Source organism: Microcebus murinus, chromosome 12 (assembly GCF_040939455.1).
Source record: "Microcebus murinus isolate Inina chromosome 12, M.murinus_Inina_mat1.0, whole genome shotgun sequence".
In the NCBI taxonomy this organism is placed as follows: domain Eukaryota; kingdom Metazoa; phylum Chordata; class Mammalia; order Primates; family Cheirogaleidae; genus Microcebus; species Microcebus murinus.
Genome location: NC_134115.1, coordinates 73,509,089 through 73,536,574, shown reverse-complemented (window position 1 = coordinate 73,536,574; position 27,486 = coordinate 73,509,089). Strand labels below are relative to the sequence as shown.

The window sequence follows — 27,486 nt, the reverse complement described above, 5'->3', positions numbered from 1 at the left end:
TTTTAATATAGAATGTGCGAAATGGTCTATTGTGGGATCGGGTATCAGGTGATCTCACTTTTAGCGTCTTGATGTTCTGAGATATGGCACAGCCACTTTTAAAATACATATTATTGCACAGTAGTAAAAACCTCTACATGTTGAGTGCTTTCCTTGTGTATGATTATGTAAACTATAGACGAAAAATACCCCTGGATTTATGTGCGTGTGGACGTACAATCCGAGATGGTTGTAAAAGCTTGAAAGCGAGCCCAGCCTCTAAAGACTGGTCCTCTGAGTCCCAGCAGTGGATTTACACGGTCGCTAGGCAGGCCAGTGGCCCAGACGAAAAAGCCAATCTCGGTGCTAGGGACCCAGTTGTCTTCCCGCCCCGCCCCGGCCTAGCAGCCCCGCCCCGGGTCTCGGGCCACGCCCCCAACTGTACTGCCTGCATCTCCCGTGAGCCTCTTCGGTTGTCCCTCTTCAGAAAGGAAGTGACGTCTCACTGGGGGCTGTTAAAGTGCCAATCACCGTGGTCGTCGGCCGTCGCGGGCCAGGCGGGAGGCGGGGCTTCCGCTCCCTCGCGCGTGCGGCCGTCAGGAGGCGGAAGCGCAGCGGGGGCGGGAAGGTTGTAGTGCCGCGCGCGTAGCTCTCCTTTTGCCTGTCTCTGAGTGGTCGCGCCCCCCTTGCGAGCTGCATTAGCAGGCTAGGCAGGCCCGGGCGCCCTCGCGTCCCAGGTAAGTAGGACAGCCTAGCGGCGCCGGGGAATGGAAAAGTGTGGCTCCCGCGCTGACTTGCCGCCGCCGTCTTTGTTGCCATAGGGCAGCGGCCTCCCCGCGACCTTGCCACCAGATGTTTCTCGCCCCCCACCTTCTTTCTTCCATTGTAGCTGCGGCCCAGCCTGTCCTCCACGCCCGCAGGCAGAGAGTTTCTGGGACGCCAGTCCAAGCACTGTCACATCCGTGCTTAACGTTCACTCTCACAAGATGGCCCTGTGTTCCTCCAGCCCTAACCCGGCTTTGCTAGGCATGTGCTTCAGCCGCTGAAAGCACCTAACGACTCATTTATTAAAAACCGACATCTGTTTTCTACCCCTTGTCCCTTTCCTGTGCTCCCTGGAAGGCATCACTCATTACTCCAATAGAATTTGTTCTCTGCCTCCTGGGCACTGACATGCCTTTTAAAGAGCGCGTTTATTAAGCTTTTTTTTTAGTGTGGTTGCTTTTCCTTTTTAGCTTTTAGTGTACAGTTCTGGGTATGTTTTTTAAATGAGTGTAGGAGAGGCACCATAGTTGAGTCATTTTTCTTCCTCACATTGTGATCATGTTGATCACATATCAATTGCTTAATATATTTGGTAATATTTGGTAAATACAACGTGATATTTGTTAAAGACAGAGTAATATTAAATGTTAGTATTAGCATCTGCAAGAAGAAACAACATTACTTAATTAAATGCTTGAGGCATTTGCAGAGTTTAGAGTTGTGATTTAAGTCTGTGTGCTTTTCAAACGTATATTACTGAAGAGATTAAGAACTGCAGACATTTCAGCTAGCTTTTCCGGACAACTTTTAGTTTGTGATTAAAATATAGTGCATTTTATGTGTGCACACGTATTTTTTACAGGTGATTGTAAAGTGCTTATTGGTTGCCACTGGACATAATTGAAACATTAGGAAGATGGCAGCAAATTCTTCAGGACAAGGTAATGCATGCTGGAATTCCTTTCATTACTAGGAACTTTTCCTCCATATAGTAACTGTATTTGGTTAGGAGAAAATTAGCATAGGGAAGTTACTGTAGCCAGAATAAGAAATGAATGGCAAAGTAAAACCTCACATTTGAAATACACTTATGTACTACATAATGACATTTCAGTCAACTCTGGACTGCATATACAGTGGTGGTCCCATAAGATTACAGTGGAGCTGAAAAATTCCTGTCCCCTAGTGACATCTTGATAATCCTGACCCTAGGCTAATGTGTGTGTTTGTGTCTTAGTTTTTAACAAAAAAATTTAAAAAGTAAAAATTTTTTTTTAAATTTTAAAAATAGAAGAAAGCTTATAGAATAAGAATGTAAAGAAATAAACTATTTTTGTATAGCTGTACAAAAATATTTTTATTTTAAGCTAAGTGTTATCACAGAAGAATCAAAAAGTTAAAAAATTAGAAACTTGATAAAGTAAAAATGTTACAAATAAGCTAAGGGTAATTTATTATTGAAGAAAGAGAATTTTTTTTTTTTTTTTTTGAGACAGAGTCTTGCTTTGTTTCCCAGACTAGAGTGAGTGCGGTGGCATCAGCCTAGCTCACAGCAACATCAAACTCCTGGGTTCAAGCAATCCTACTGCCTCAGCCTCCCAAGTAGCTGGGACTACAGGCATGCGCCACCATGCCCGGCTCATTTTTTCTATATAAGTTGGCCAATTAATTTCTTTCTATTTATAATAGAGACAGGGTCTTGCTCTTGCTCAGGCTGGTTTCGAACTCCTGACCTCTAGCAATTCGCCTGCCTCAGCCTCCCAGAGTGCTAGGATTGTAGGCGTGAGCCACCGTGCCCAGCCAAGAAAGAATTTTAAAATACATTTAGTGTAGTGTAAGTGTATGGTGTTTATAAAGTCTATAGTAGTGTACAGTAATATCCTAGGCCTTCACATTGACTTACCACTCACCTCCCCAGCAACTTCCAGTCCTACAAGCTCCTTCATGATAAATACTCAATACAGGTGTACCATTTTATTATTATTTTTTAAGACACAGGGTCTTGCTCTGTCACCTAGGCAGGAGAACAGTGGCTCAGTCGTAGCCCACAGGAACCTCAAACTCCTGGGCTTAAGTGATTCTCCTGTCTCAGTCTCATTAGTAGCTAGGACTAAAGGCATGTGCCACCACACCCTGCTTTTTAAATCTTTTTGTACTATATTTTTGCCATCCATTTTCTGTGTTTAGATATGATTAGATATGATTAAATGCACAAATTCTTAACATTGTGTTACTATTTCCTACAGTATTCAATACAGTAACATGCTATATTGGTTTATAGCATATGAGCTATAAAAACTCACAAATCTAGGTTTGTATACGTACACTCTATGATGTTCATCATTGTGTGATGATGAAATCTCCCAATAATGCATTTCTGAGAATGTGTCCCAGTTGTTAAGTAACACATGATTGTGAGTCCAACATTGTATTGGCTATATGGTATCCTTAATATTATTAATACTATATTTTAATCTGTGTTAAGATTATTCATATTGAGATTATAGTCACATTGTAAACCCTATATCCTCCTATGACATACCTATTTTCTTGCTCTTACTCAAAATCAGAACCACTTTTAAAGAAGTTATGTTGTCATTAGGCAATTTCTGTGCCTCTGTCTTCATTGCTCTAAAAACTTTTGTAAACATTTCAATTGTGTTAAGATCTCTCTGAAACAAATAAGCTAGACACATTTGCTGCTGTCAAGGAGTTTTTATTTGAAAATGTTTTATAAAAGTAAAATTTAACCTTTAGAAAGTATTAAATTCCACTTTGTAAGTAGTTTCCTACTTAAAAACTTGAAGGAAGCCTATATTTCCTTTCTGTATCAAGTTTGAACACATGTTCAAATCTTGTGTTTGACCCTCATAATATTTTTTTATTACTCACCTCTGTTTTGATTTTGTTGTCTTAGTTTTGTCTTTTTTTTTTTTGAGACATGGTCTCACTCTGTTGCCCAGGCTATAGTGCAGTGGCATCCTCGTAGCTCACTGCAACCTCAAACTCCTAGGTTCAGGCAATCCCCCTGCCTCAGCCTCCTGAGTAACTGGGACTAGAGGGGCATGGCTGATTTTTCTGCTTTTCATAGAGGTGGGGTCTGACTCTTTTTCAGGGTGGTCTTGAACTCCTGAGTTAAAACGATCCTTCCACCTCAGCCTTCCAGAGTGCTAGGATTACAGGCATGAGCCACCTCATCTAGCTTTAATTTTGTCTTATCTTAATAGAAAGAGAATCATGAAGTATGTACTCCTTTGTGTCCAGCTTCTTTCACTCACCATACACTCTGTGAGATTTATATATATATATTATGCCTGGATCAATAGTTCACTTCTTGTTTTTGTGGAGTCGAATTCCATTGTATGAGTATATCTCAGTTGATTTATTCCTCCTTCTGTTTGTGAATTTTGAGGTTTGTGAGCTTTGGGGTTGTTTTAGTTTTGGCTGTTGTGAATAAAGCTGCTATGGGCATTTGTTTATAAGTTTTGTTTTGTTTTTGTTTTGAGACAGAGTATCATTCTGTTGCCTGGGCTAGAATGCCATGGCATCAGCCTAGCTCACAGCATCCTCAAACTCCTGGGCTCAGGTGATCCTCCTGTCTCAGACTCTCAAGTAGCTGGGACTACAGGCATGCGCCACCATGCCTGGCTAATGTTTTCTATATATTTTTAGTTGTCCAGCTAATTTATTTCTATTTATAGTAGAGATGGGGTCTCGCTCTTGCTCAGGCTGGTCTTGAACTCCTGAACTTGAGCGATCCTCCTGCCTCGGCCTCCCAGAGTGCTGGGATTATAGGTGTGAGCCTTTTTATTTTTTTAATGGTGTTTTTATCCTATGTGTAATATGTTCCTTTTCTCTAGCTGTTTTTAACATTTTTTTCCTTTGTATTTCAGCAGTTTGAGCATAATATACATAGAGATGGTTTTCTTCCTTGCAGTTTGTTGAGCATTTGGATCTGTAGGTTCATGTCTTTTACTAATTTTGGGATGTTTTCATGCATTCAAAAAATTTTTTTTGATGGAGCTTTTCTTCTTCTTCTGGGACTGAAATTATACATATATTAGATAACTTGTTATTGGCCCACAGATCTTGGCCCCAAGGCTTTGCTTATTTTTCCTCAATATTTTTTCTCTTTGCTTTTCAGATTAGATAATGTCTGGTGCTCTAATGTCAGGTTTGATGACTACTCTGCCATCTCCAATCTGCTGTTAATTCAAACCAGTGAACATTTTGTTTCAATTATTGTACTTTTTTAGCTTTAGAATTTCCATTTGGTTCTTTTCTCTACTTCATATTTCTCTGTTAAATGCCCCTTTTATTTATGATGCGTCTGTTTTCCTCAAGTCCTTGAACATATTTATAATAGCTGATTTTAATCGTCTGGATCATCTTGGACCCATCTTGGTTTCTGTTGACAGCATTTTTGTTGACTATGGGTCATATTTTCTTTTTTCTTCCTACAATTAGTGATTTATTATTGGATACTGGGCAATATATGACTAATACATCGTAGAGACTCTGGATTCTGTTGTAGTCTTCTGAAATGTGATTTTTGTTCTAGCAGACATCCTCGCTCAACTCAAATTCCAAACTCTTGTCTCCCTTGTGTTGGGCAGCAGCTGAAATCTTGCTCAGGTTTTTCAGCTTCCAGCTGCTGATTTATTACCTGGCTCCCTGGAGTCTCACCTATATGTATGTAGTTCCACAGTGAAAGAGTGGATTTTATATGCATGGATTGGGCTTTATTCCTTCTGCTTTTTTCTCGCAGGGGTTTCCTCTAATTTTTTGGGTGCTCTGCCAGCCCTGAACCGCTGATACTACAAGCTAGTAAGGCGAGAGTAAGGCAAGGCTATCTAAGCTGTTTTTGGACTGGATGGGGAGTGCTTCAGGCAGAAGACCACAAATTCCCAAATTTTATCATTTTATTTATGGCAGGGTTAGTCCAACTAAACTACTCTGCCAACTGGAAGTTGGAAGTCTGCTGATTCTGTTTTAGTTTATCAGTTGTATGTAGGACAAACTAAAGGTTATATAAGTTTTATAGAAGAGCAGTATTGTGAAACGTTAACTATGGTGACAGCTTTACCAGCTGTAACCAGCTGATACTGTTCTATTTTCCTCCCAAATAATCATATGTGATTTTTGTGCTCTATGGACTAATCACAGGTCAACATTCCCTTATGGTAGTTGGCCTCTTCTTTTTTCCATTAACTTATACAGGCTCAGATTTAAAATAATTTAATTTTAGCTAAAATGAAAACTAAGAGAAGTCTACTTTGGAAAGAAAATATACTGCTAAATGCAGTCCAAATGAAAATACATTTTCTATATTTAGTATGACCACCCTTTGAAGTTGTTACTATTATCCTCATTGGTCCTAGTACATGGTGAGGTGATTTTCCCAATATTAAATAGTAAGTGGTAGTACTGAGATGAGGACCCAAATTGATTCTGTGACCAAATTCCTTGTTCATTCTGTCTTTCTCATACTGCCCTTCAATTGGCAGATTAGAACATTCTAGTTACAGCATCTAAGAAAAAAAAATGGGAGCTCTAGACTAGGAGCAAAATACCTTTTCTTAGTCTTATACCTCTTCCGCATTGGTTATTAAGCAGAAAATCCTTAAAATGAAAATGACTTTTGAGTTTATCTGTAAGAAAAAAAGAAAAATTGGCTGGGGTGGGAAGAAAGGTTGATTCATGCAGCAGATACTTCATCATCTCATTTAGCCAGTCTTGAAGAAGAGAAACTTCAGATAGAAAAGGTGGCAGTAGCTTAAGAGGGGCAAGTCCTTGGGGCCCAGGTGAGAGAGAACATGAACACAAGGAGATCATCTGGGCAGACATTAGGGCTTACTCCTTTTCTTTGATATGTATTTTCAGTAAATGCCAAAAGGCAGCCAAGGGTTGAATAAATTTTTAATCTTGCAAGATATGTGAAACATTCACCATTAACTAGATTTAGGAAAGGGCAAGAAAACGGATTCTCTCCTAGTGACTCCAAAAAGGAATGCAGTCCTGGCAACACCTGAATTTTAGCCAAGTGAGACTTCTCACTTACAGATCTGTAAGATAATAGATTTGTGTTCTTTTAAGCCACTAAGTTTGTGATAATTTATTACTTGAGCAATAGAAAACTAATATATGATCTAACTACATGAGCCAAAGATCTAGGAGCCATCCATGACTCCTTCCTCATTCCTTACTTCATATTCAATCCATCAGTATTCTATTGATTTAACTTCCTAAATAGCTCTTGGATCTGTTCATGTCTCTCCATTTCCATGGGCACTAATAGCTTCTATTATCTCTAGCCTGTTCTGTAATAGTCTTCTGACAATTTTCTCTTGTCTAGTCTAATTTCAACATTGTGGCTAGAGTGATCTTTTTAAAGGGGGAATGATTGGTTATTCCCTCCACCCCTTTAATTAACCTAGTTAACTTATTAATCCTTTAGATTTCAGTTCAAGCATCACTTCCTTTGGAAGCCTTCTCTGACACTGTTCCCCCCAGTCCCAGTCTAGGTCAAGTTTATTCAATATTCATTCCTACAATAATGATTGTTACAAATGCTCATAGAATGGTATTATTTCAGACTAGTCATCTTAGATCTTAATATTCATTTGTGTGATTATTTGATCTCTATTTTCACTGGACTGTTTGAAAACCACGAGAGCTAGAATCATGTCAATTTTGGCTTATCATTGCATCTTTAGAACCTTAGTGCCTGTATATGATGGATGCACAATAAATATATATTGAATCAATAAATAACTTAAAACATGTTGAGCTAATAGTGCCACAATGACTTTCCTCTAATAGTAAACGTAGGTGTCTTAAGTATGATACTTTGATTTGCCATACAGTTGTGAAGATAACTTGTAGGATAACCACTTGAAAGGATTTAAATATTTTAAAATATCTTTATAAAATCATTGTTTTAAAAGTGATATAACAAAAAAAAAGTGATATAACAGCTGTGATGGGGAAATAAGATTATCCATTATCCTACTGATCCAAATAATTTTCATTCTTTAGTTTTAGATTTTTTTCAATAAAAAATTCCAGTTAGTTAAAAGTGTGAGAGAGCTATTAAAGAAAAGCAAATACCAGCTTTTAGGTTTTAAATGCAATTTGTTATGATACTGGTTACTTGAGAATGTTTTTAGTGACAAATGTGTAGGAGTTAAATGTTTCTATGAATATATGAGAAAAGAATATACATGATTATGAATGGAGATAGGGTTATAGTTTTAAAAGTGGAAATATTTTTACAGTGTGCTATTTGGTTCTTAGAGAAGGGGTTAGTTACAAAAGGATGTGAAATAATTACTACTGTACATGAGATAATACATTAAATATCTTTAATACCCTTGTACTTCTGAGAATGAAAAAGAGGCATATTAAATTATGGCAGGAGACCATATAGGTTTAAAAAAAACTCTCATGTAGTGAGTATAATATAACATTGTTAAAAGTCACATATTAATTCCCTAGTTAGAGCAAGTTTGTATGAACCCTGAAGGTGGGAGAATCTTATTATAGAAAATTATACTTCACATAACCAGTTAGACCACCCTATCTGTGGACTTTCATGTACTTTTATAACATAAATATTTTGTTCAAAAGTGACATGTAAATTAAGACTAGGTTATTTTTTATAGCTCAAGAAGGAAGGATAGATTTACACTAGGATTAGACAAGATCAGAAAATAAAAGCCTAATACATCTGACCATAGACAGTCCTTTCCCTGTAGTACCTCTTGTGGCTCCCGGCTACCTAGAGATAGACCATAAGCTTTAGAATGTTATGTAACAGATAACCTTGCCTGAATTAGACTGTGGAATAGCAATTCAGAGGAGAAACTATTCTAGAAACACTTAGGTAAAATTGGTTGTCCTAGGTGATTGGATGTGGATAGAAAGGAGGAGGTGGGAGGCATTATAAAGATAAAACTCAGGCTTCAGGGGGTGAGAGGAGAATGGGGTATTAAGTGAGATAATGAGAGAGAGTTTATCCCATCTTAATCAAGGAAGGAACTGATCATTAGGAGAGGTTAAGTAGATTCACCCAAGACCACATAGTTAAGTAAAGGAGCCAAAATTCAGATCAAAGCTCTTGGTCCCAAAGCTTTTTTTTTCTGCTATACCAACTGTCTGCAACCTCAAGTCAACATGTTCAAAATATAAAGGCATAGAGAAAAACTAGGCTTTAAAAAAAAAAAAAAAACAAAACATGTTCAAAATAGAATAGAGTCTTTCCTTGCTTCGCCTCATTTGTATTTGATCACTGGTTCCACCATCTAAGTCCATTTTATCTAGAAGTTACTATAAGCACAGTGCTTACGGCACTAGCTTTTCAAAGGTCTATATAAAAATGTTTGAAACCTGAAAAAATGTTTGTTTCAAAATACAAAAGTAAAACTGAAATTTTGAGATAAATGAATGCCTCAAAAGTGAAACATTGTGACCTATACAAAATGTTTAATAGTCTTTTAAGTTTTCATTACATTTTAACACCACATGTGAATTTGATATTTTTTTGGTTTGTAGGGATTCCAGAGTATTCTGTATGATTACCAAGCAATTCCAACTAATTATAAATTAAGTTACTTATAGCCATAATTTCAAAAGCAAAGAAAAAAAATCCTTTGAAAAATTTTATTTTTATTTTATTTCTTAAAATTTTTATTTATTTATTTATTTTTTTGAGACAGAGTCTCACTCTGTTGCTGGGCTAGAGTGCCGTGGCATCAGTCTAGCTCACAGCAACCTCAAACTCCTGGGTTCAAGCAATCCTACTGCCTCAGCCTCCTAAGTAGCTGGGACTACAGGCATGTACCACCATGCCCAGCTAATTTTTTCTATATATTTTTAGTTGACTAATTAATTTATTTCTATTTTTTTTTTTTTTTTTTTTGAGACAGAGTCTCGCTTTGTTGCCTAGGCTAGAGTGAGTGCCGTGGCGTCAGCCTAGCTCACAGCAACCTCAAACTCCTGGGCTCAAGCGATCCTCCTGCCTCAGCCTCCCGAGTAGCTGGGACTACAGGCATTCGCCACCATGCCCGGCTGATTTTTATATATATATATATTAGTTGGCCAATTAATTTCTTTCTATTTTTATGGTAGAGACGGGGTCTCGCTCAGGCTGGTTTTGAACTCCTGACCTTGAGCAATCCGCCCGCCTCGGCCTCCCAGAGTGCTAGGATTACAGGCATGAGCCACGGCCTAGCCCAAAAATTTTATAAAAATAAACATTTTAATATGGGATATGAGCTCATTTTAAAATGTTGGTTTTGATGTGATATGAACCTTCTATAAGTCAAAGCACCCAGGGTTTTTAAAAGCCTAATATAATAGTAACCCTGCAATCACCTACTAGTGATTCAAGCTATAACCTTAGAGTCATCTTTTTTCCCCCCTCTAGTCTTGTTGATTTCATCTGCATTATTTCTTGAATTAGTATCTATCTCACTGCCCAGCTTTGATCCTTGATTAACTGATTTCTCTGTGGCAGGTCTCTTCTACCCGGTAATCCCTTCTCTTTCACCACCAGAGGGTGTTCTAAACCATGCAGAGAATGATCTCTGCCTTGTCCCTTTCTAAATACTCTTAGTAGCTCCCCATTGCCTATTTGATAACACTTAAGATCTATGTGTAATACAAGGTCCTTAAATATCTGGCTCCTTCTCATCTTCTCAGCTTCTTTCACTGCTTTTTCACACATAATTTGTTTTAGAGTTACTTGGATTTACTTGACAGTCCACAAGCATTACATTCCATTTGATGCTTTATTCAGTTCTTTAATGTCTGAGGAGATTTGGGATGGAGAAAAATGTTCGTCCCTGCTCATAATTTAATGTTCATTTTATTACACCTGCTTATCTAATACCCTAAAATTCTAAAATAAAAATTTAAACATTGAGACATTAATTGCAAGCTTATTTAGTTAAATTATCTTTAATGACAGTTTAAATTACAACTATAATTAATATAGTTTATATAAAATATTTCACTTTATGTAGTGATCACAAAACTTCTTAAAACTTACTTAAAATTAAACCTATTAAAATATTGACCCATTGGTTTAATTCAGAAATATAGTAATTTTTCTATACTTTCCTAGGGTTATGGCAATCTTAACATTACTAAAACAAAGCAAAATTTCAGATTAGACAGAGTTCAAGGCTTTTGGTGGAGTTGATTGTTAGTTAAGACACAGTTTTTGGTTATGCCCAAAGCTTAACAAAAAGCTGTGTTGGCCGGGCGCTGTGGCTCACGCCTGTAATCCTAGCTCTTGGGAGGCCGAGGCGGGCGGATTGCTCAAGGTCAGGAGTTCAAAACCAGCCTGAGCAAGAGCGAGACCCTGTCTCTACTATAAATAGAAAGAAATTAATTGGCCAACTGATATATATATAAAAAATTAGCCGGGCATGGTGGCGCATGCCTGTAGTCCCAGCTACCCGGGAGGCTGAGGCAGAAGGATCACTCGAGCCCAGGAGTTTGAGGTTGCTGTGAGCTAGGCTGACGCCACGGCACTCACTCTAGCCTGGGCAACAAAGCGAGACTCTGTCTCAAAAAAAAAAAAAAAAAAAAAAAAAGCTGTGTTGATGGCAACCTAAAGCTGTATTGGTGGCATTGATTCCCTTTTATAATATAACTTTACCTGCTAAGTTATTGCTATTTTTTTTAAAACTCATGCCTTTCTCGTAGACATAGTTTCTTGCAACTTGGAGTTATTTCCTGAATTGAAATATGAAATACTCTTTTTTTTGTGTGTGACCAGTGTTTCTTAACCCATTGTTTTGTTATCATTATGAATTGCCTTTTTCTGGTAGCATTATTGCCAGGAATTATACAGATCTCCTCTTCAAGAGATCAGGGATCAGGTCTGTGCTAGTAGCTGTCTTTAGGGTATTCGACTGATTCACCCCGTTAGAACTCAGTTTCTACTTGGTCATTGTGTGTAACCATGGGTGCTCAACAGCCACTGGATCTCCTTTGAAATCGTGTGTGGCGCTGGCCCTGGTGGCTCAGGCCTATATTCCCAGCTGCTTGGGAGACTTTCCCTTTTGTATCTCATTATGAATTCATAGCTTATCACGGACTCATTCTATTTAGCTGTAATTATTGTTATTCTCTTTTTAATGTTCAAATTGTGATAGCCGGGCTGACCTCAAACTGGCTTTTTTGTCCTTTTAGCACTATCTTGGATCTTTTTTTAAAAAGTCTTCTTGCTTTCTGTCAAAATATTCCAAGCACATCTTGATTTTTTCCCCCCTGACCTAAGACATGGAACTAGTGTTCTCCCAAAAACTCTGGTTCCTTTTTAATGGGGAATAGTATTAGAGACCAAAATCTGTTCCATGTGGAGTTGACAATAAGGAGGAGGCATTGTTGCTGGGCGTTGTGGTAACAGAACAGGAAAGCGTGTTTCTTTTGGATCATATGTTCATCATGGCAGTCCAATTTAACGTTAACATTACTAAATCTTTTTCTGTCTTACCATTTTTCTTCACTACAAGGTTCTGTTCACCAGTAACGCTATTATATTGACTTATGGGGCTGTCAGGAAAGTATACAGCCGTGTAACCGTTCTGGTTATATTAACAATGGCTGGATACTTTCTGGGAAGCCTTTGTATATCTTTCTATATGAAGCTCCCGGGTCCAGGAATGCCTCCTCCAACCCCTTTTGACTACTTGGCAAACTTCTTTGTAAAATGAGAGAGGGGGGAGAATAAATTTTATTTAAAGCTCAACCTAGGCCTGGCGCGGTGGCTCACGCCTGTAATCCTAGCACTCTGGGAGGCCGAGGTGGGTGGATTGCTTGAGGTCAGGAGTTAGAAACCAGCCTGAGCAAGAGCAAGACCCTGTCTCTACTATAAATAGAAAAAAATTAATTGGCCAACTAATATATATATAGAAAAAAATAGCCCGGCATGGTGGCGCATAGTCCCAGCTACTCGGGAGGCTGAGGCAGTAGGATCACTTGAGCTCAGGAGTTTGAGGTTGCTGTGAGCTAAGCTGACGCCATGGCACTCACTCTAGCCTGGGCAACAAAGTGAGACTTGTCTCAAAAAAAAAAAAGCTCAACCTTGTTCTGAAATGTTAAACAGAAGCAGAGCAATTGAATAGTCTTATATATCTTGAAATATTTTTATTGAACTCAAGGTTTTCTTCCATTAAAAAAAAATCCTGTAAACAATATTCAATCCAGCTACCCTAACGTGACAGCCTGTTGTTTTATTTGAAAATCATTTGCATAATTATATTATACTCTTACTGTCTGTAAATTTTTAGTACTTCTAAAAATTACTGTTTTTTGTGGGTTTTTTTTTGAGACAGAGTCTCACTTTGTTGTCCATGCTAGAGCGAGTGCCATGGCGTCAGCCTAGCTCTCAGCAATCTCAAATTCCTGGGCTCAAGCGATCCTCCTGCCTCAGCCTCGCCAGTAGCTGGGACCGCAGGCATGTGCCACTATGCTCGGCTAATTTTTTCTAGATATATTCGTTGGCCAATTAATTTCTTTCTATTTATAGTAGAGATGGGGTCTTGCTCTTGCTCAGGCTGGTTTCAAACTCCTGACCTTGAGCAATCCCCCCACCTTGGCCTCTCAGAGTGCTAGGATTACAAGTTCGTAGTGCTAGTTTGAAAGTTTTTGTTAAATCCTTGTATTATTTGGAATATGAGCTTTTTATACAGCTTTATTTCCTCTTTCTAATGCTGTCTCTTAGGTGCTTTGGAAACAAAAATATTTTTGTGAGATTGTAATTTTCAATATTACTAATCAGATTGTAGACATTTAAAAAATAATTTATATAAGTTTATATACATTGAAGGGCATTGAAAAACTCATTGTACTCATATGCATGTGATGACCAGATTATCTTTATGTTGTCATTTTAATGCTTTTTTCATTATTGTCTATACTTCATATAATTTCTATTGTACAATTACTTTACTGACAGTGGCCCCAGAATATTTTTGTGTAAACAAATTAATCTTGAGGGAGATTGATATTTCTGTAAATAGCACATCAGGACTTCCCAGTGTAGTGACTTATTTTGATCATCACAAAATTTAGATATTATCAGATTTTAAAATTTGCTTTTCAATAATTTTTTATTTTATATTTAAAGTATCTCTAAAACTCTAAAAAATGGAACCACATAATTCTCTTCTAAAAATGCATTAGCCTCTTCTGAGTAAAGGAAATAAGTCTTGTCCTATTGTTAGAAATGTAGCTAGTGGTGCACTTGCCTTAAACATATGCAATTCATATATATAAATGAGAGAATACTAATTTTCCTTGGAAAACATTCTTCACTTTACAAGAACTCACTTTTGGATTCCTCTAAATAACACATTCCAGTATACTTGAGTCTTTCCATAATTATCTTACCTTAATTTGTATTAGCTAACTTTTAGGAGAAATTCTATTGTATAAAATCAATAATACCTATATTCTACACTTTCCCATTTGATCCATTGTCAGAGTATGATTTATTTATTTGGTTTATAGGCTCACTATGAGGTAGTAAACAAATTTGAGAACAACAGAGCTCTACTTAGTCAGCTGCTTTTATAACTATATTAATATATAGTTGACTAACAGCCAAAGGAATTGTATTAATACTAGTTTAGAGCCTACAGTTACAGATTTTCACATTTGATTTCCGCAATAACAGGAAGATAACTATAGCTACCTATGCTCTCTGATTGTCAAACATACATGAAATTTTTAAAAATGAGGCTATTCCCTTGACCAAATGAAGCAAGACCTATAAATATGTAATTATAAAAAAAGTTGGTGAATCCTATCAAATTGTTTTTGTAGGTAGAAAATAGTCAAATAATAGGCAATGTAATAAGTTTTAACTTAATGCATAAAAGTTCTCTTGTAGTAATTATGTTTGTATAATATCCCTTATATAAACATGAGTCGATACTTATGGTTTGTGATGGCCATACTTATTGGAGAAAAACATCTAAATCTATGAGGCTATTTAATTGTTAGAAGATATTTTATTATACCTTTTATTTGTATAGTACCTAATTTGTAAATCCTTTTGGGGGATTGATAAAATGGGAGAGAAAGTGCCATTCATTTGCTTTGCTAGTGGTTGAAGAAAAAGCCTAAAGCTGTGGTTAGCAAACTGTACACCATGACATCCCTAGGACACCATGGAGATCCTAGAGGCCTCATGGAAAATTATTTTCAAATGAAACACAGTAATACTTACATTTGCTGGACACCACATGAAATAGTTTCAAGTAGTTTACAGTTTCAATAGTGCACTGTATTCCTTTCAATGACATATCTTTACAAAGTTGGGTTTTTGGCAATTGCTTTGATAACAAGTATTGTGTGAAAATCAGTATGGAATAGGGAGTGAGGATTGGTGGTATCTGAACTGATTCCAGGTTTTCAAAAATTGTGCAGTGCCCAGGCACACGCCCATTAATAAGAGATTATGGTTATTTTAAAATGAAATTAAACATTTTTTCTTTGAATTTATATGTATCATTTCTAAAAACAACTACAAGATGGTAGGACATAAATACTTATTAGGTTGTTTGGACCTAACTATTTACTAAGCAGAACTGTTAAGTATTTCTGTGTCCGGCAGGTGTCATGCAAAAATTGCTGAGATACTGAGGACACACTGTGAACTGGGAAAGTTTGGGAATCTCTCGTTTAAAGTAATTAGACTATTCAATCAGAATTCATGTGGCTGACCAAGTAATTGATGGACGCACACATGCAACTTAAATTTCTAATGCATAAAATGTTTTGAGTTTTCACCCCATTCTACTTGTTGTATTATGTGACAAGCATCTATGCAGTAGTCTAGTCCCTCCTTATCTTTGGGGGATACGTTCCAAGAACCCCACTGGATGCCCTGAAATTGCAGATAGTACTGAATCCCATATATACTTAGGCATAGTTAAGAGATTAACAACAATAACAATAAAATAGAATAATTATAACTATACTATAATAAAAGTTATGTGAATGTGGTCTTTCTCTCTCAAAATACCTTATTGTACTCAACTATTTTTGGACCATGGTTGACCACAGGTAACTGAAACCGCAGAAAGTGAAACCGTGGATAAGGGGTGACTACTGTACATATTAAATTTAATTCTGATTTACTATTACAGAGAAAGAATCCTTTTTAAATAAAAATAATAATGCAAATAAAAAATTTCCTGAAAGATGTCTCACATATTAAGATACCTAGAAATTCAGAAAATCAGTGAAAAGAATACTGTAGCCTGGAATTCAAACATTATTGAAGTCTGCAGAACAATGGTCTTCTCTGTGGCTGTTTCTAGGGAGACATACAGCCATTAAATGAGAGTCACTATGGTATTCCAAAATGCCAGAAAGAGACAGTCCATTTTTCTGCTTTTCAAAATAGTTATCTGATCAGCATTGTCTTTAAAACTGGGAATCTGAGGATCTCTTAACTCCATTTTGTCTTGAAGAAAGATATTAATACTAAGATAAACAATTGCACGTCACATGGCAGTGGGGTTGGTCAGAGTTGGGGTACATTTTATTTCTGCCCTCATTTCTCTATGCCTGCCAGGTAGTTGTTATTTCTAATTCTCAAGATCAGTGGAATTGTAATTATATATTGCTTGCTAATGATGTTTCCCTAACAATATTTTGACAGTTTCAACTGTTATTACATATGGCACCTTTTACCATGTACTACTATTCACAGGCATAAATATCACTAATATTAAGATAGCTGAGAATTTTCAGAGGGGCAGGCATTCGGGGAAGATTATGGAATCTTCATGTGTTGGAGATGGAAAGAGCCTTTGAGGACTACTTTAACCATCTCTTTTTTTTTTTTTTTTTTTTGAGACAGAGTCTGACTTTGTTGCCCAGGCTAGAGTGAGTGCCATGGTGTCAGCCTAGCTCACAGCAACCTCAAATTCCTGGGCTCAAGTGATCCTACTGCCTCAGCCTCCCAAGTAGCTGGGACTACAGGCATGCGCTACCATGCCCAGCTAATTTTATATATATATATATAATTAGTTGGCCAATTAATTTCTTTCTATTTATAGTAGAGACAGGGTCTTGCTCTTGCTCAGGCTGGTTTCGAACTCCTGACCTCGAGCAATCCGCCCACCTCGGCCTCCCAGAGTGCTAGGATTATAGGTGTGAGCCACTGAGCTTGGCCTAACCATTTCATTTAACATGAATTAATTTGCCTACCTTTGGAGACTTTAAGCAGATTCTCCTAAGCAAGTAACAACTGTTTATGAAAGGATTTCCATACGTGATGATGCTTTCAGAAGTCTGATACTGAGACTGAGAGGAATTTTTCATTGATTCAAACTTCGATATTACCTACTACTGTTCTGCCTCATTTCTTCTAAATTCATTAATTCATATCCTAAATTGAGATAGAAACATACCTTCTTACTGTCCTTTTAGAAATAACCAATTGTGTAAATAGTACTTTCATGAAATTTAACTGTTGTAATATTGTGATATAATAAAAAATATAGGTTTGGTCTTTGACCTCTGGTTCCTGACATAGAGCTCCTAAAACCCTTGTAACTTCCTGAGCACTAGGATCTTTTGTTCTGATATTTGGTCTTTTATCCCATTTCCTAACACAGAGCTCCTAAGACCTTTGTAGTTTCTTGGTTATAGGAGTGTCTTTTGTTCTAATGAGGTGACTCTTGGTGGGCTCTGGATGGAGGCTGGTTGCCAGGGGAACCAACCTGCAATTAGAGAACTTTCAGCCCCACCCTCTGACCTCTGAGGGGGAAGAACTGAAGGTTGAGTTAATCAGTGGTTAGTGATTTAATCAACCATGCCTATCTAATGAAGCCTCCATAAACCCCCAGAAGGACAGGGTTCAGACGAGGTTCTGGATAGCTGAACATGTGAAGATGCTCTGCTGGGGAGAGGGGCAGAGATTGGCCAGGATGGTGTAGGCTGTGTAAGGAGCGTTCTTACTGAGATTGGGCTGAACTAGAAACAGCTGAAATTGGCAGTGTTTTCAACTAAATCTGCTCTTCAATTTGGCATTAGCATACTGGCTGTGGCCGGGGTTACAGGCAAATGTGTTTCTGGCACCTCCATTTTAGGAATCTGTCATCTCCTATTTTCCCCCTCTGCCCACTCACGCTATATCACCAAATTCTGCTAATAGCAGGCTCCCTCTTTTTGAATGAGATCATTCACAATACATTCTGGTACCTCTGAAGAGAGTTGTATGAGCCTTCCAGGTGATTCTTCATCTACCCTCATCCTAACTCCAATACCCTTTTCCTGCCCAACCTCTTAGTCTTCAGGGGGAAGAAGCTCCATGGGGCCTTTACAAGCCCCATGATTACTCGCTCCACTACCCTATAGACAGGCATGTCTCAGGAGAAGCCTCCTACCTAAGGAAGCGTTTAATCCAGCTCTGAGAGACAGAGGAAAAACCAAACTCTTTTTCCTACTCTCTACTCTCACTCAACACAACACTTCTGGCACCAGATGTCATCAAGCACCCCAGGAGAGGAGGAAGTATACATCCTACCAGTTCTTCCTCTTTATAATCAGCGTGAACTTTTTAGAATCCCTCATGTGTGGGTGCCCTCTCCCCTGTATTCATTCTTCTAGCCTGGCGATTCTAGTCTCCTGAGCTGTAGTCATAATCGTTTTCTTTTTTTTCTGCAGACCTGTCCAGTCCTTTAATCCTTCCATTTGTTTTCTTCTAAATTAGGGATCAGGATTGGGATTGTAATAAGCTGAAGAGTGCCCAGCTAAAGAGGACCATTATTTCTTAGTTCTAGTTAATTGTTGCCATGAGGACATACCAATCCCTTGTTGCCAGATTTTGATTTATGTTTCAAGAGAAGCCAGATTTATGTTTCAAGAGAAGCTAGAAATCTGAGAATTTACTGTGCAGTTTCTCATTGCTGACATGTTGGTTTTTAATTCAGATTTCTAAAACATAGCTGGGTGCTGCTCCTGGTTCAGGACTTTGCAACCTTTGCTCTAGATGTTATGAAAGTTTGAAGCTCAAAATCAAGCTCAGTATTAAGTGTTTGATATAGGACATAGCTATTTTGTTTTGTTTTCTTTTTGTTTGTGTTGCCCAAGTTGGACTCAAACTCCTAGGCTCAAGTACAGGTGCATGCCACCGTGCCCAGCTCAAGGACATTTCTCTTAGTATCCTGTCAGTTATGCTCCATTTCTTTCTCAGGATTGCTTTCTGGTCAGTTGGCAATTTTTTGACATGTTCTTTGAAAGATTGTGTGTCATTTCTAAATGGAAGCAGTTGAGAAAAAGAAATACTGTTTTGATCTGAGAGTATGTCTAATGCTTTTTCCCCCATGAAAGAGGCATTCACAAAGAGGCCTAAAATTGAGGACTTAGAAAATCTTCACTTGCAGAGATTAATGTGCAGGATAGAGACTGGTCCCTGAGCATTTTGGGGCTCAAAGATTTTGTTAAAAAATAAATGCTGTAACTTATACCTTGGTGATAAAAATTCTTTAAAACCAGTCTTAAAAGGCTTCAGTCAGTATTATACTCTAAATATAATATATATTATACTTTGCATATATATCCATGTATTATGCTATTAAAGGTGCTGGGAAATAGGCAGGAGGAGAAAAGTAACCATTTAGGAAAAGTACTTACTAGTGAGTTCATTATCATGTTAGAGAGTAGGAATTTTGCTTTCTGAGTTCTAGATGGCCTAGGTATATAAAATAGATCTAAAATGTTTCTCATTTCTCTCTCTCTCTCTTTCTTTTCTCCTCTATCCTCTTCTCTTTTTGTAGGTTTTCAAAACAAAAATAGAGTTGCAATTTTGGCAGAACTGGACAAAGAGAAAAGAAAATTACTTATGCAGAACCAATCTTCAACAACTCATCCTGGAGCTAGGTATTGACTACTATTTATATTTTTAGGAGAATAGATGGAAATATTTATTTTATTTTACTTTATTTTTGTTAGGTACACAAATTTTAAAGAAGAATAATGTTTTTACAGTCAGTGATATAAAAAATTTATTGGACCAGGTAACTCAAATTGGTGGGCAGTGGTTTCTTTCTTTAACACTGCAATTTATATGTTGTGTTTTGTTTCTGTAGGGGAGGCTAGACTTTACCTCTACCCATCTTAGTTCTTAGTTAGGATGGGACCCTGTAACAAAAGACAGATTAATAAGAGAAAAATAAGTTTATTAATGTGTGCAGTGCACATTATTACAAGAGAAACCTCAATGAAAAGTAACTCAAAATGGTGACTTGGATGGCACTTACCATCTTCAACAAAGAGCAATAAATTTGTAGAGAAATGATCGGACAAAGGAAAGGGATTTTAAGCTTCCAAGGGTAGGAAGCTGTGAGAAGAAGGTAAATATATGGGAGAAAACTAATGGAGTAAGGTTTGTTTGCAGATTCCTCTGGTGCTGTCTCTGGATTAAGAATCTAGAGTTGTCCTCCAGTAAAGGAGAATTTATACCCTGGTTTTAGGCAGAAAGAGGGGAGGATAGAGAGAGCTTTCCCTTAGTTTGCTGCTGCTTAATTGATTTCTTTATGTCAAAGAGACATATTTTGGGTGACATATTCTGGCTTTCTTCATTTTCTAGTTAGACTTTTAAAAATTAAACGATTTAATTAATTAAATTCTAAATATTCTAATATGAATATTTAATTTTCAGGTTGGGCGTGGTGGCTCACGCCTGTAATCCTAGCACTCTGGGAGGCTGAGGCGGGAGGATTGCTCGAGGTCAGGAGTTCAAAACCAGCCTGAGCAAGAGCGAGACCCCGTCTCTACTATAAATAGAAAGAAATTAATTGACCAACTAATATATATAGAAAAAAATCAGCCAGGCATGGTGGCACATGCCTGTAGTTCCAGCTACTCAGGAGGCTGAGGCAGGAGGATCGCTTGAGCCCAGGAGTTTGAGGTTGCTGTGAGCTAGGCTGACGCCACGGCACTCACTCAAGCCTGGGCAACAAAGTGAGACTCTGTCTCAAAATAAAATAAAATAAAATAATAAAATAAAATAAAATAAAAAATTTTTTTTCAGTATGGCTTTCTTTAAAAAAAAAAAAAAGAGTCTTGTATGGTGTTTGTTACTGAAATTGTTGCCAGCGGACTGGGCGAAGTGGCTCACGCCTATAATCCTAACACTCTGGGAGGCTGAGGCGGGCGGATTGCTTGAGGTCAGGAGTTTGAAACCAGCCTGAGCAACAGTGAGACCCCGTCTCTACTATAAACAGAAAGAAATTAATTGGCCAGCTAATATATATAGAAAAAATTAGCCGGGCATGGTGGCACATGCCTGTAGTCCCAGCTACTTGGGAGGCTGAGGCAGCAGGATTGCTTGAGCCCAGGAGTTTGAGGTTGCTGTGAGCTAGGCTGATGCCATGGCACTCACTCTAGCCTGGGCAACAAAGTGAGACTGTCTCAAAAATATATATATATTGTTGCCAGTGGCCCACTTTTTAATCATTCTGCAAAGTAGGTTAAATTTAGGTAGCTTAATCCTCTTTATTATACATAGTTAGTCTCTGCCATATTCAGTATCTTCCCTCAGATCCATCATCCCATTCAGTCACCAACCTAACTCTCCTCTCTCTCTTTCTCTTACTTTCTCTTAAAGTAGTTGTCTGTACTCATCTGTACTTACTCAATTATTCACTCCTCAGCCCACTGCAGTCTGACTTCCAGGCCCTCCTTTTCCTTCCACCAAAGAATATGTTCTTGCCTAGGTCACTTGTAGCCTCCTTGTAGACTCAGGTCTAGCAGACCAGAAACCTTGTTTTATCAAACATGTTGGTGTTATTTGACACCACTGATTACTCCCTCTTTCTTTAAGTTCTTTCTTTCCTTGGCTGCCATTTGCTCACTCTTTGAACATAAAAACCAACAGGAGGAGACTATCTTGATTTCTTTTGCAGGCATTTCTCCACTGCCTGTCCCTTGACTGTTGACATTCCTTTGAGTTCTAGACCAGGCCTTCCATTCTATATCTATTCATTGGACAGGTGCATCCGCTCCCACAACATGTTACTTATGTGCTGATAACGGAAACATTTGCAGGTCTAGTCCAGTCCTTCTAAGTACCACACTGCCTCTTAGACAGCTCTACTTTGATGTCCAACAAGCATTTTAAATTTAGAATGTCCCAAACTGAACTCATTCTCCCTTCCCTCTCTCCAACTAACTACTTAATATTCTTAGGTTCCCTGGCTCCGTGAATGGCACAATCTACCATGTACTAGTTACCAAATTCAGAAATGTGAACTTCAGTTGTTTATTATTTCTTTTCACTTCCATCTCTAAGCATTTACCATTTTCCTGTAATTCTACTTTAAATGTATCTCAAATCTGTCCATGTTTCTTCATTGCTATCCAGGATATCTGATGCTATCCTGGTTCCTGGCCGCTCTCATTTCTAGCCTCAATTACTACAACTGCTTCTTCACTAAATTTCCTGTGGTCTTATTCCTCTTGAATACATTCATCAATTTTGTCAGTTAGGATGTTTTATTCTGGCAGTAACAGAAAACCAACAAAATTGGCATAAATATCAGTATATATGTTACCCAGGAGTGTAAAAATAAGGTAGTTTCAGAGTGGCTTAATTTAGTGGCCACAACAATGTCATTAGTGATGCAGCTTCCTTCATCTTTCCTTTCTGCCTTCATGGGTCAGTGGCTCAGGTCCAAATATGACTGCAGTGGCCTAGTCATCAGCTCCACACTGAGCTACCAGAAAGGTTCCTATGCTATGTCCTATTTGTAAGAGGGAGGAAAACATTCTTAGAAGCCTTCTAACAGACTACCCATCAAGTCTGGTTTCTTAGATTGTGTACCTTTCTCTTGCCTAAATCAAAAACTAGCAAGGGGAATGGCATTATCTTATACCAATCAAGGTCCGCCACCTGTGGCATGAGCCTGACCTGCCCTAAAGCATCTGACTGCTAATAATTAAACCAAGTTTGGGTTCCATTAGCAAGGAGGAAGGAGATAAACAGCTGTCAAGGAGGTGACCAACACTGTCAGTAGTGGTCTTCCTGAACCACAACGTGATATTCTGATCATGTCACTCCCCTGCCACTTAACACTTTTCTGAGGACTCCTATTACTCTTAGGATAAGGTCTACCTTTTATAATGTTTTCCCTGACCATTATCCTTTCAGCTATTACTATATTAAGTGTCCTTATTCCCCCTTTATAGCATATATCACATCTCATCATAATTGCTATCATCTGTGAGCTTTCCCTGGCATATTATCATATTCCTCGTGTTTAACACAGTGGTAAGCATCTAGTAGCTGCTCTAGAATCTGGTGAAAAAGTACCTCTGAGCTTGATTATTCTTAACAGTTCAGTCTATGTGGAACATGGTTATGATCATTTAATTATTATACAAACAAAAAAATGTGGTTTTACTGTTGATGAATATCATGTGATTTAATTATTTTAATAGTAATTAATAGGGATTATGATAGACTGTATGTAGTACCTCAAATCTGTTTGAAGTAGGGACCATAAACTATAAATTTTTTTGAAAATTCATTTGAAATCCTAATCAATAACATAGGCTTTCTTCACATAAATCAATGTAAATAGCGGGAGAAGGAAACAAGACTTAATTCTGGGAGATCTTTTTTATCCTTTTAAAGAATATATTGCATGTACTACTAGTCCTCTATAAATAAGTAAGTTTAAAGTAAAGCAACTTGAAACTCTACACAGGGCTTGTTTTCCAAAGAAGTATTGTTTAGAGGAGCAAAATTATAAGCCCTACCCATATGTGTTGTAAAACTGTTTTGAAAAGTGAGGCTTGTGAGTAGAAGTGTAGTGCCTGAGTCACAATCCACTCAAAACTTGTAACAAATACAGATAAGTTAAAAAGTTGGAAAAAAAAAAGGAATATATAATGAAAGATGTGATTCAGAAGGACATCACTTTAAGAGATTATTGAACAGCATGATGACTATATTTAATGATATATACTTGAAAACTGCTAAGAGAATAGATATTAAATATTCCCACAACAAAAAATGTTAAGTATATGAGGTGATAGATATGTTAATTAGCTTGATTTAGCCATTTTACAGTATATACAAATATCAAAACATCATATTGTACACTGTAAATATATGCCATTTTTATTTGTCAGTTATACCTCAGTTAAAAAAAGATAATGTGCTGTTACCAAAAGAAAAAGAAAAAGTAAGGATGTCTCTGCCTGAAGTAGCCAAGTAACTGAGATTCCCATTTCAGCATCGCACTCTCCAGACCTTCTCTGAACAAGGACTTCCGGGACCATGCCGAGCAGCAGCACATTGCAGCTCAGCAGAAGGCAGCTTTGCAGGTAAGCAAAGTGTAACTGACATTCTTGTCTCATTGGAGATTTCCTGGGTCTTAGAAGCCAGCACAGTAGTTATTTTATATTTCAGTAGAGCAATATCAATAATGTTCCACACATAATTGCAATGGTTTGCTGATGTTCAATCATGCCCAAAGGATTTGAAGGACCAATACAGCAGTAATGAAAGTATCTTTTATGGTGTCGACCCGGTCATGATTGATTCTGTGTTGAACCTGCCAAGGGATTGCTTGTGCACAAAAGAGTTTAGGATAGTTGGATGGACAGGAATGATCTTAAAAATTGAACTGGCTATTTTAATGGTACATATATTTTTTTCAAATTTGTCATTACATCCTTTGATAGTCTCTTTTTTTTTTTTTTTTTTTTTTTTTTGAGACAGAGTCTCGCTTTGTTGCCCAGGCTAGAGTGAGTGCCGTGGCGTCAGCCTAGCTCACAGCAACCTCAAACTCCTGGGCTCGAGCGATCCTTCTGTCTCAGCCTCCCGAGTAGCTGGGACTACAGGCATGCGCCACCATGCCCGGCTAATTTTTTTTATATATATATTTTTAGTTGGCAAATTAATGTCTTTCTATTTATAGTAGAGACGGGGTCTCGCTCTTGCTCAGGCTGGTTTTGAACTCCTGACCTTGAGCAATCCGCCCGCCTCGGCCTCCCAGAGAGCTAGGATTACAGGCGTGAGCCACCGCGCCCGGCCTGTTTGGATTTTTTTTAAATGGTCAGCGTGACTTATGCAGGAAATATTTTAAAGCTAACTCTTACTGTAGGATTAGGAATGTGATGCTTCACCAGTTTAAAAAAATATTCTTCAGAGTAATAAATGGTTTTTTTTTTTTTTTTTTTTTTTTTTTTTTTTTTTGAGACAGAGTCTCGCTTTGTTGTCCAGGCTAGAGTGAGTGCCATGGCGTCAGCCTAGCTCACAGCAACCTCAAACTCCTGGGCTCAAGCGATCCTCCTGCCTCAGCCTCCTGAGTAGCTGGGACTACAGGCATGCACCACCATGCCCGGCTAATTTTTTATATATATATCAGTTGGCCAATTAATTTCTTTCTATTTATAGTAGAGACGGGGTCTTGCTCTTGCTCAGGCTGGTTTTGAACTCCTGACCTTGAGCAATCCGCCCGCCTCGGCCTCCCAAGAGCTAGGATTACAGGCGTGAGCCACAGCGCCCGGCCCAATAAATGGTTTTAGTGTTAATATTCATCTTGGATAATTTAAGATTCCCAGAGACCTTGAACAAGACATCTTTTTTTTCCTAGGCATAATTTAATTGCCTCTACTTTTAAACCTTATAATCCCAGAATTGGAAGGGACATTATAAAGACCATCTCACTTTAGATGACCTAAAAACAGTCCTTTTTCTAATGACAGAGGGAAGTCACTGGTGGTTTTCTGTTATTTACATTCCAACATTCTCTACAAAATGTTGGTATTTTAATCACCAGTAATTACTTCCTTTTCTCCCCTCTCCTTCCAGCTTTCTTTCCCTTCTTTCTCAGGCTCATGCTTTGTTGATCAAGAGCAGAGTACTTTGGGCCCTTTAAGGCTAATTTTCCTCCCTCCAAGGAACAAAGCAATTCATGTCTTTGACTCATTTATTGACTGAAGAGAATCACTGGGGAGATAATGGGATGACAAATGTGTACCTGGTGCAATTTGTTAATCCAAATTTTGTAGTATTATCCATCTCCCATGTGTTTAAATAAAATTGGCAGCATAAGAACTGATTTTTAAATAAATTTGGTCTCAAGCATTCAGAAAGGATAAGTAATTTTAATGCCTTGGTTTAAAAAATTGTGACTCTTAGTAGCTTAATTGCCTTTTTTTTTTTTTTTAATCTTTCCCAGCATGCTCACGCGCATTCATCTGGATACTTCATAACTCAAGACTCTGCATTTGGGAATCTTATTCTTCCTGTTTTACCTCGCCTTGACCCAGAATGAAGGAAATATTTGTGATGAAAGTGACTTTGTAATACCAAATACCAAAGCTACTATCATTCAGTGCTATACAAACAGTGACTTTCAGAATTTCAGTGAACTTTTATATTTTTTGCTTCTTTAAAAGAAAGCAATATGTAAGTAAGTGAAAGCAAAAAGAAGGGTAACTAGGATGATGAGAGCTTTGGAAGCTGTATTGTCTGAGGAATTGATTATGCTGCCCATGACAGCAACTGTTTTGAAATGCTGTTTGATTTTAACTCTAAATCAGACTCTGAATTGGATGGTCACATAAAATCACGCCCTAGCCCCCTGCAAGTTTAACTGAATATATCATGTCCATAATAGATTTTCAAGAGCCATTTATAGTACTTAACTTTAAAGAAATGAGGGTGCTTTTTAAACATATGAACCAATAGGCTTAAATAAGTTACATTCACATGTGATGTTTATAGGATTGGTATCAGTATACCTTTTGAGTGTATAGTTAACATAGGAACCCGAAATATTCTTTGTGAACTCGTAAGTACTTCCCCTATCCTCAATTCTAAACAAAAACCCAAGATAAGACTAAATTACCATCTTAAACATCTTTTATAAACATATGCCGTTATAAACGATGTGACTAAATGCTATTAAAAACAATTATAAGAAATGTGGTGGTTTTTAAATTTGTACATGCTCTTAGTGAGTATTACTACATACATGGTGTGCTTGTGTGGTTTTATTGTCCATTTTTGTTCTAATTAAAAACTTATGCAAGTTGAGCCCCCTATTAATGCCTTTAAGTAGGAAGTAGTTAAGCATGTTTCTCAACATGACCCATCATTTTTAACAGAACCTGGGGTGCTTATTTAAATATGCAGTCCACACTGCCCTTCTCTAGTCCTACAGAATTGGAATCTGATTCAAAATAAAGTCTGAAAACCATGGGTTAGAGAATTCTATAATATATATTGTATACAATTTTCATTATATATTTATATACTCTTGGATTTATAGATTCCTAAAACTTGGAGGTCATTTATTAATAGCTAAAATCTACTTTTTTTTTTACTTTTAATAGGATTGAAATTATATTTTATACTATATCACAGATAAACTATTTTATATAATTTTTTATAACTGACCTCATTTTGGCCTTGAGTCCTGTCCTCTGGTGGTAGGACAAAATTTAAACTTAAAATTCCAATTTGGGTTAATATTTAGTCAAAGTTCTCTCTTTTCAAAGAGTTTCTTCTCCCCTTCCTTCCCTAGATATTCTCACCAACCACACAGCCCCATTCTACCCAAACTAAATGAAGCAGGGGTGGACAACTCTAGAGTTGGATGTGCCATTTAGATTCTTGAGAATTTGATTTCCTTCATTTGGGTGAGTTGGCAGCTGTCTCTATTGTAATGGCCACCATTATAGCAAAGAGCG

At 37.6% G+C, this 27,486-nt stretch overlaps 1 protein-coding gene across 1 annotated transcript; it reads left to right on the top strand.

Moving 5' to 3' along the window:
* Positions 1–547: 547 nt before the first annotated feature.
* On the top strand, positions 548–26,718 carry INIP (INTS3 and NABP interacting protein). Its single transcript, XM_012768919.2, has 5 exons — positions 548–716; positions 1,607–1,685; positions 19,554–19,656; positions 24,018–24,108; positions 25,971–26,718. The coding sequence occupies exons 2-5, from the start codon at positions 1,661–1,663 to the stop codon at positions 26,064–26,066; spliced, it is 315 nt and encodes a 104-aa protein (XP_012624373.1). The 5' UTR covers positions 548–716; positions 1,607–1,660; the 3' UTR covers positions 26,067–26,718.
* The last annotated feature ends 768 nt before the right edge of the window (positions 26,719–27,486 follow it).

Excerpts from the sequence above, each read along its gene's own strand:
- INIP (XM_012768919.2), top strand. The coding sequence starts at position 1,661 with ATGGCAGCAAATTCTTCAGGACAAG. Across the intron at positions 19,657-24,017 it reads ACAACTCATCCTGGAGCTAG|CATCGCACTCTCCAGACCTT; the intron begins GTATTGACTACT and ends TTCCCATTTCAG. Across the intron at positions 24,109-25,970 it reads AGCAGAAGGCAGCTTTGCAG|CATGCTCACGCGCATTCATC; the intron begins GTAAGCAAAGTG and ends AATCTTTCCCAG.